At 42.4% G+C, this 10,338-nt stretch overlaps 1 protein-coding gene across 1 annotated transcript in view; it reads right to left on the reverse strand.

Annotated features, from left to right (window-relative positions):
- LOC111260503 (glutamate receptor ionotropic, kainate 2) overlaps positions 1-10,113 on the reverse strand; it is a 126,078-nt gene extending 115,965 nt beyond the window's left edge. Inside the window, exons 1-2 of the mRNA XM_086968368.1 lie at positions 9,930-10,113; positions 9,280-9,531 (exon numbers count right to left, since the gene is read on the reverse strand). Of these exons, the coding sequence (XP_086824494.1) occupies positions 9,280-9,531; positions 9,930-10,113 (436 nt within the window). The remainder of the gene's footprint in view (positions 1-9,279; positions 9,532-9,929) is intronic.
- Positions 10,114-10,338: the final 225 nt, after the last annotated feature.

Consider the following 10,338-nt stretch of genomic DNA (forward strand, 5'->3'; position numbering starts at 1 on the left):
GTACGGCGGTCACTATGCGCTCAGTAAAGCACGCGCATTTAGCGTGTGAATCCGCTATAATACTTCGAGATACGGAATAGACGAGATAAAGTATCTCGTGGGCTTTTCAATTACTACAACGCCGTCAAAAAATACCTTTGCCTCAAAGAGCTGACACATCAGACGACGAACATGAAACTTATGACCCAGATATCACCAGTGGTACTTTTCGAGAAAAGAATGGCACAACCTAAATCCTCATAGGAATGTATTCGTTCACTGAAAATGTATAGGCAGTTTTTTTTCGCTAGATGGCTTCAAAGTCACATTGGCGTCGGTGTCATTTGAAAGCTGAGGAAAGGACTCAGCGCAAGCACTGCGGACAGTGTTTGTACTAAAGTCGTTGGTATGCCTCTAGCTAGACTTAGAACAGAGCATTTTAAATATAGATAAAAGTTCTGTGAAAATTCGCTATAGTTTACAGCTTTTTTGGAGTAGAATAGGCACAAATGCTGCCCAGGCACGAAAAAGAAGACGTGTTGTCTATGGCCAAGATGCGTAGTGAGGAAAACGATCTAAAGATGGTTCTATAGTTTTCGTTCCGTAAATTTCGATAAAAAAGGTGCTCTTCGCAGTAGTTAACCAGTTACAAGAGAAGTTAATGTAATTATTGCCAAAATTGGGCCTTCTATAGTACGTCTTCTTAGAAGAGATACCGCTATCCCAACACATCAATAGCAGTGGTACTGCCGAAGGACTATACAACTATCAGCAAATAGTTCTAAACCATTTCCAAGGCCAGAAAAACAAGGTCAGCGCTTTAGATACCGCATTAATTCATTCAAAGTAATTTACTTGATAATGTTACATCCACGAAGTTTTACAGCGTTATTCCTAATGCGATTAACAAAAAATTGATCATATGTATAAACAGTACTGCGTAACGGAAAATATGTTCCGCTACTTGTAACAAAGCTCAAACTGACGCCGAAGAACGTGATGCTAGTGCGTCTGATGAGATCCGAAAGAGGTTATACATTACGAGCAGCTGCCACTTGGACCATGATTGATTCGGATCTTCAGTCACCGACAAGGTTACAACTAAGCGTTGAAAGAATCGATCGGAACTAGTGATTAGGAGGGGCGTCATCTTCTACCATGACAATGTCAAACTGCATACATTTTTAGCTATCAGGCAAAAGTTTAGAATATGAACAGTTTGGCCAGTTTTAATCTATCAGCCGTAGAGCTCGGCTCTTATACCATTGGACTATCAGCTGTTTCGATTTCTGCAGGCTCTGTGAATGATGTTGATATAATTTTGATAGAGGAACGCACTGACATGTTTTTTCGTTCGAAAACTACGGAAGTTCTTCGGTCAAAAGGACGTACATTTGATTTAGTCATATTACTCTGAAAGATAAAAAATATTTATTTAACTTTTGGCTTAAAATCGGCCAACACCTAATAATATCTAGATATGTCGTCACCAGAACCAAATACTGTTTGTTATATGCAATTGTAAAGGGCATAGTATGATCTTGTGCTAGTGAGTGACAGCACAGCCAAGAATATTGCGCCAAATACTAGTCACGTAAATTTATGGAGTATAAAATACTACGTGTAGCCCGTGTAATTTCTAACGTAAGCAGATGAAGGGGCCGATTTCGAAATATCGAAACGAATGTATCACCTTTTTGTACTGTTTTGTTTAAAAGGCACGAGCATTAGTTAGAAGTGGCTGGAAGAAGTGTCGTCTCTCTTCTATTGAAAGCTCTACTGCAGTAGAAATGACATTCTAATAAAAGCCACAGCCAGGAGCCGCAAAACCGGAGATATACAGGATGGCAGGAGTGCTGCACCTAGTGCGGTAGTTGAAAGACGAGGTGTCGCAAGAGACTTGGTACCGACGACATCGAGTCTTTTCTACGGCCCCGTCGTGGAGTCACCAGTTCAGCAAAAAAGATCAAAACACATGTGCGATTCCCCTGAGCCGCGTAGTTCTGGGGTGGAAAAGGTGCTAACTTGCGGCTGAGGTTACGGGGAGAAAACAACCGTCACATCGCTCCGAGTTACTGCTATTGTGTGCGGGCGAGAAGCGTGTGGTAAATCGTGACGCATAGAAGTGTAACACATAACGGGACCTGACACCACGAAAGTCAACAACGGGCCAGCCACCCGTGCGAGGGCTTAAAGAGTAGGCCGTCGGTCTGCTGAATCGAACTGGGTTGCGTTGAAGACTGACAGATAATGTGAGATATAGAATGTGTGCAAACGCCACTTCAGTTTATCGTTGTAATACAGAAACTGGGTAGAAACTAAAGAGGGCGTATATAATTGACAGATAATTGGCACCTGCCGACGAGATCAAAGCAAGGCAGCGGGAAGGCCTGCTCTGAAGAACAGAAACGAAAATCGACGCAGTGGAATTCCCACCTACTTGTCTTGGCGCGTGGCGGCCAAAGTCAAGCCAGAGACATACACAACACCGATAATCTATATTTTGCTATTTCTACTCGGCTCCTTCATGCTGGGAAGGATGTGCATATTTGTAAGCCTACTTAATATGCGGTGCTTTGACCGGTCGGGAGCACAACAAAATAAGGTCAGTGGTAAAAAGTCTACGCAAAGATGGATGGTCGTATTATCTATAGGGCAAACTAGCCACTTTTTTTCTTGCCACTTGGGGGAGGGAGGAGGGGTCCGAAACGTAAGCGATCCTCGTCAATCGTCGTTTGTGATTTTTATAGAATAAATAACAAAAGGAAGATTAATCTGGGAATTTTATAACAAATGGGTCTAACAGACAGACTTACAGGCATCTTCGTGCTGAAATCCTCGTCGATTCAGTTTAGTATTCGGTGCTCCGCTCCTTTGACCTGCAAACTTTCCGTGTTCGTGATCAAAGACGAGGCATTTAAATTCCGCAATCAACGTGTTGATGTGCAATGACTACCATCCGCTTTCCAGAGCCTACGTTTTTTGCTAGCCTTCGAAGGCAAGTTTTTACGCCTGGACAAATGGGAATCGCCATGCCATGAGACAATTTACCAGACGTGGCTTACAATCTATGGCTCACTCACTAACCTTTCTTGAGCGCAGTAGTCTGTCCAGAGAAGAGTTCGCTCAATTTTTCCTTGTCTGCCAGTAATCGAAATGGGCTTATCCTCGATTTAGTAGAAGTCTTGTCATGCAAATATAACTAAAAAAAAAAACTACGATCTTGTGTATGAGTGGCTTGGAGAATTTTAACGGGAGGCTAAGAAGTGACAATTACCATAAAAGTAGAGATCGTTGATCTTGAAGCTGACAGTGTTATCACGTAGCTTTGATATGCGTAGGTTAGATATGCAGATCGTACGTTTGTTTTTGTTTCGTGGTAATAACTTTACTAAAATAGAAGGTCGACGACGAAAACTCTTGGTGTAACCTTAGTAAGTTATAGAGCGGCGTACCTGAATGGTAATCAACGGCGCAATAGTGTTCTGTCATAGATTGTACCGCTCCCGTTGCTTTCGCATACTGATCTTCCCCAAAATCAATATCAAAACTTTGTAGATATCAAAGTATTTTCAAATAAGTCGACGTTCATCTCCCTGCTATCCGAAGCTGTCTAGAATTTTACCCTGGCGAGGTTAAGATAGCCCCATTTAGCGTTTACCCATACTTGTGCTTCACATTGTAACATCGTTTAATTAGCGAATATCCATTGCCGCAGCTTGTGTGGCATTAGGTCCTCGCTTTGCCGTTGTCAACGAAATCAGTATATGTAGGACACAGAGTAAAAATCACTCAACAATTCTAAATGAACGAAAGCCTATTTTGGACTCAAATCATTTAAAAAAAGATAGCCAAGGGAAAACCAAGCAAAAAAAGAGCTATTAGAGAGAAAATCATTAAAGCAACGAGGAAACGAGAATACAAACGAGGGAAGGGGACTCATAAGTGGGCGATGATAACAGAGGCCATGAAAGAAAAATGAGTCCGCTCATCCATCCTCTTGATTGAATGTTTACTTTTGCAGCATTGATGCAGGCATACTGATGTTTTCCGCTGGTGTGTATTTCTCTGTGTTGGTACATACGAATCACAACAGACCTCCTGGAGACTGCGTTAACATAAATAAATGAGAGTTTAGATCCTCTCCGCATTAAGCGAACCACGTACCGAAAACGGGGAATGATCTAGCTTTTTTTTTTTGACTTTAATAGATTGCAGTGAAACTTCAGCTGAATCCCGTTTGGTGGCAATGTTGGTGTGCCATTCATCGCCGCCGTAGATTCCCTCAGACAAACAACGTTATTTCTATGCGACCCAGTTCGTAAGCATATTCTGATACGCACTACTAATATGGGCCGAACACCAGTAAAACTGTGACTTGAAAAGTCTGCCGCTGAGCATTTGCTTTTTTTTTGTGGAATACTATACAAACAGCTAGAGATATTCTCAGTCTTTTCCTAGGGTCGTGCGCCAAATAAATGTTCATACTATTTGCTTTTAGTATATGCCTGAAATGTTATCCTACTTGAATCTATTTTACTACCGTAGACAAACGTGCAACCATTCCGTATAGGTTTAGCCCCCATTCATAAGAGTCTACCTTCTAATAAACAAGGTTTCGATTGAGAGGTCTAGGTTTCGAATGAGTGACGCTGACTCTACCTATTCGACAGCGTGTCTACAAGTTAGTAACGACCAAGGATCCTTGATGTTGGCAAAAATCATCGAAATTCAGAATCGGGGCAATTATACACTCTGATGAGTTGCCTGCGAAACAACGATCTCATCACTACGAATTGAAGCCGGTTTCTAGACGCTACAGCTAGTGAAGCTCATGAGCCTTGACATCACCGTAATGAGGATCTGAGACCGTCCGCAATGCCAACGACTAGACATTTGAAGGAAATTTGCCTCGGTTTTTGGCAAGCCCGTTTTACGACTAACTTTAAAGCGAACATTGCTTCCACGATACATCTTCTAAAGAAGCTTCGGCTCGTATGAAATCTAAGTTTCGGCAACGTGGTGCATCAGTGGAAAAAGACGGTTCAACAATTGTGTGAGTGGCCAGTCATCACTTCGCATAGAAATGCTATTGTGAAATACACGAGCACTGCCGGCAAAGTAGTAAGGAATAGTGCGCTTATCATCACCATAGGAAAAGAAATCACCCAAACACCGGTCGACGAGAAAGACCAAACAATTGGGAGTTGTATAAGGGGGCCACAGCGGCAATAGTAGTATTATAGCTTTTCGGCAACATGGTCATTACGAGCTCGGCGAATTTAGCGATTACCTACAGGTGCTGACAACGAAAAAAGCATCGACTCAGCTCATCCGCGATGCCACCAAGGGCACTGTGTACCCGCAAACTGAGACTATATTGCAAATGGTAACATATTCTGAAATAAAGCTTAATAAAAATAGAAGGTGCCTCAAGTTGAGTCCAAAACAGCGATTGCTATATCTCAGCTACAAAGATGATACTGGAAGGACCTACAAGGAAGAAAGTGCAACGTTAAACAGTGCACCGTACAGGTGTGCACTAAATGGCGAGGGTGGGACGAAACGACAAGGCTAAACAACTAACCAGCTTAGTACCAATTTGGTGAAAGCCATTTTAGATACAAACAGAGTAGAAGAAGTGGACGAACCAAACGGAAAGCCTGGTGCCAGCAACCGACGCGAAGCCCCAACGATTGAACCCATTGAAGAAGACATTCGCTATGAAATATGAAGTATACATGCATTTTGATAGAGGGGCAGAACGCAACAGGAGCGACAAAAACTGCAGAGTGCCGAATAGCCCGTTTAACGAGAGGTGACAAATGGCAGACGTACCGAGATCGTAACTATTGAAAACCGCAATAGCCAACGTGAAAGAGAAGTAGGTATGCGGCAATGGCGACACCAACGGTAAGAACCCGCTCGAAATCGCCATCAGAACAGCAGTGCCAAATTCGTTACGAGCTACGATGGCCGCAACAGAGCCCACAGCAAATCACATAGAATATCGAACACGTCGTCTTCTAAAGAACATCAGATTAGGGGACTACACATCTTATGCATAGCTGAAAACATCTTTTTAAAAACTAGAACTCTGTATAGCGGATCGACAGGGGGATCGTCTGTTACCTCTTGTGTAAGGTACTGTTAAGATGGAACAAGGACCGATTAGAAAAGGAGAGAACGTAATACAGATACTATAAGTAGAACACGGATACTAATACTGTGCCAAATGCGTTTACAGGAGAGGCAACTGCCATCATTAGGGAGCGTCGAACCAAGGAATTTGACCTAGGAACGTGGTTAGGTCGAGGATAGGCATGCAACTTTCAATGAAACGTTTCAAATTTTTTGCTCGTTACCGCCGTTTGGCCTTCCATCGGATACATACAGACCTGGATCCTCTAACCGACATTTATGTATTAATCATGCATCGTCTGAGATCAAAATAAGATTAATAAAGAAAAAGTAAAACTGAAGCTTTTATTAAAAGGTAATTGAAATGTCCAGATTCCATTCTTCTTAAAAACCAAAGATTTCAAATGGAGCCGCTCGCAATCGCACGCTGTACAAGCGTGGTTAAGCAAAATAAACACGGCACAGGAGTGCAAAGGAAGAAGTAGGAGAAAGGGCACAACCTTGAATTATGCTAGAAAGTAAATAGTATTTTTCATACGGTAAAGAAAATTGGAGTAAAGAAAAAAGCCGTATACTAATCAACTGGTTACAATACTATCATAATAAATTTAGGAGCCCGCAAAAAACGTAACCGAGCAAATAGAGCTGAGCGATCTTGAAAAGAGTAGTAAGGCGGACTTTGAAGGCAATGACGGCCCTTTCGAACCTACTCTGTCCAGTTGGAAAGGCGAGGCAAGTAGCGAAGTAGCAATAACTACAGTAGGTCACAATCCAATAGAACTATCGCTCAGTCAGGTTTCTAGAAGTCGCCCCGATCCCATATGATGATATATTATACACATAACAAGAAAAATGAAAAAATCACGAAAAGCCGGCACAACCACATTGTATGTATGTGCTTCTAGACTAGAAGAAGCTTTTTTTTCTCTGTAGGTATATAGCAAGAAAAATTATTGTGAGTCGAATGCAATTAAGCCTCAGGGAAGCAAAAGTGTCCTCTGCGAATAGGACACGGCATTACATCGAAATATCAAATTAGTTCCGAGACTGCAGAAACAAAGCGAAATAAGCCAGCAGTATATATTATGACGGACGACACTGGGGTGCAGGTCAACGCACATAGAATGAAAAGAATACTCAGATAATGTCAAGTCGAGGCTAGATTCGATATTTGCAACAGTCCTAAGTAAATTAAGTGCACTAGCACACGCAGACGTAACGAACCCCGCTGCAAGACTGTCCGTCTTTGCCGGTCTTATCCCGCAGTATGTAGCAAAACTAGAACTACAATTGGAAAGGTCACCAAAGTCATTCTACGTATAGAACATAAACCGTGTGGAAGGGAAAAGGCTCAAGATACCGGCATTATCGTTTGCAGAAAGCTGGGCGCTCACTACGCACACCCTGAAGTTAAGCGAGAACGAACTAGAGAACACCAGTTACGTCTGAATTAGTACTACACGGACATCATAAGCAAAAAGAAAAGCTTCGTAAACCATACTAATTACGAAGACTTAATGACAAGAACAGCGCGCATCTACGGCAACGAAAACGTGAGCTCTCTGTTGATACCAACGCGTGCAACAATACTGCACGCTGCACAATTTAGCCAACACTTTGTCAAGTGTAAAATCGAGCTAAGACAACAAGATATATTGGAGTGGAAGGTGTAGGAAAGTTGGCCGAGTAAACAAATTTGCGCAGTGTTGCCTGGTCGGGCAACCGCCGACTGGTCAGGAAGCAAGCTGCTGTGTCCAATAGAGATTCGCTGTTTGTCACTATGCATCTGCTTCTGGACCCCGTATCTAATACTACTATCGTTACAGATTTACTCAGTCGACTGTTGCTTCAGGCAATCGATCGAATCATAATCAGCATGTAGTTATCATTGCGAACGAAATGAAAACAACAAGAGGCTGTGCGTTGTGTACTAACGAAAAGGAAGAGCATCAGTCAGCTGCTCTTCTTCTACCTGCCTTATGAAACCGGTACCTTACGGATACTGCGTATATACGGAACAGCAAATGCAACATGCTACGTAACGTCCAACATTATCTCCCCTTCCCATACAGAATCAAGTGTAGTGACGCAGTAAGGCAAGATAGGACCCACGCCGGTTTGAGGCGGGAAATGCACAACGGATGAAACCCAGCGACTGCGCAACCTTGTTGTGGACAGGAATCTAAATTAGTTTATCAATAAGCCGTGATCACCGGGCGGCAACTGAAAGCAATGCAGAAAAATCTGCCTCGGAGCTTTCTACTTTCGTACACCAACGTCTAGAAAATCAGCTTTGACTAGCGGACTATAGTCCGGTAGAGTTAGGCAGTTTTCCGGTGAAGATGATGCTTACCCCAAAATAAATATAATGGTGACGAGGTTCGATCATTTCCTTTACTATAGACGGCTTTCATTCAAGTAACTGAGGGAATTTGGTTAGGGACTAACTCAGGAGGCCCAAAATAAAATGCATTTCCTTTAGTAAACTTACTGCCCTCTGGGGTAAGTGCCGCTTAAACGTCTGCTGCGGGCGTTAGGAAATGCTTGTTAAAGGCATGCGTCTACGAAGAGCGGAAATTGCATGCCACTGCGCTGGGGTCGGAAAGAAGTTGTATTTGCAGCTCTTGCACCTTTAACTAGGGTATATCTGTCAGCTTTGACAAAAAGATTTTGCGCTAGCTAGAAGAATCGAGGATTGGTTCATATATAGGCACTGTTCGAATTAGATAAGCAACATAATAACATTAATAATAAGCGGTCTTTAGTATGAAATGACGGAAAGCATATTTAGATATTTGCTTGAATTTACTTAATGGTCGACGCTCGATAACCGTTTATTTATCTGGCTAGCTTACTATCTTGACAATGTTTACGTAGTCTTTGCTAGCCTCGACAATACTAATTAGGCTCTTATTATAGGATACACAATATTTGCCTTAATTACATTGGATAAATTCGACGTGATAGAGTTGTATGCGTCTACGTGTATTTACTCCTTTGTCTAACTGCCTCTGTTTTTACCCTTTTCGTGGCTATTGTGGGCAACATTTTTCTAGAACGCTGGTATTGGCGGAGCAAGCTACGGGTACCTTGTCTAGTTGGTGTGTTAGGTACATTCATCCCTCTTTAATAGGTCAGTTTAAATTATTTCACACTTACAAATATCGTCCTGGTAGAGGACGGCAATCTTGGTCCAGTTGAGGTAAGACACGAGATCCTTGAGAGAGTTGCCCATCACCTGCGGGTCGGGGTGAAGATTGATTGAAAAATCTTTAACATCGGTCTCGAGATCAAGCCGCGATTCGATATGGGGGATGTCGAGTGAGTCGGCCAGCGATTGAATGTGTCCGCCCACGACAGGATCGGATGGCCCGAATATCGTCGCAGCTCCTTGCGAGATCAGCTGACACGCTGCACGTAACACGGTTACGTAGGGTAATAAAGGCCGTAATATAAGAGGTTTAGTGAAACGTTATGTGTATCATAAAATCGTTGGTAGAGGCACATGCATGAATTGGGAAAATGACTACAAGGGATAAACAGATATGACCAGCAGGAACAGAAGGAATATATGTTAGCCGAGTCAAATGGTTTAGACTGGTTAACTACGAAAGCATGGTTGCCTTCATATATAGGCACATTACAGAAAAAAATTATTGTCATGTTATATAATTAGCTAGAACGCTTTTGATACAGACGACACGATAATTTGGAATAGAAGGTATTTTATCACGGCGTATCAGTTATATTTCGACCTATGCTCATTTGTCGATCGTAGTTGTAGGTGGTATCTAAATAGTTGTACATACCCATTTTGGCGGCTCGAAAGCTGTTCCCTTTGGGTACGTACTGTATGTCATACTGGAACGTGACATTAGGCAGGAGCGATCGGTCTTTATTGATTCGCATCACCGCGTATTTAAAGGCCAATTCTGCTGAACTGCCTTTCAGCTCCTCACTGAACAGAGCTCCTGAAACCACGCAACGTTCCATCAACTTATTAGTTCCGTATAAACTGCTTAATCAATCTTGAATGCTTACAATAATACGAGTTGACATTGTTCACGTCATAGTGAAAATGTAGCGTTTAGCCGAATTACTTCATGATTTATCGTGGGCCTATACATTGAAAGTCTAAAATTTAACCCCAGTTCCACTGTTCTTGCTTTTGTGGAAGTTCCGGACAAATAGCTTATTGTCACCTTACAATAACTTGGC

Source organism: Varroa jacobsoni, unplaced genomic scaffold (assembly GCF_002532875.2).
Source record: "Varroa jacobsoni isolate VJ856 unplaced genomic scaffold, vjacob_1.0 scaffold_448, whole genome shotgun sequence".
NCBI lineage: Eukaryota > Metazoa > Arthropoda > Arachnida > Mesostigmata > Varroidae > Varroa > Varroa jacobsoni.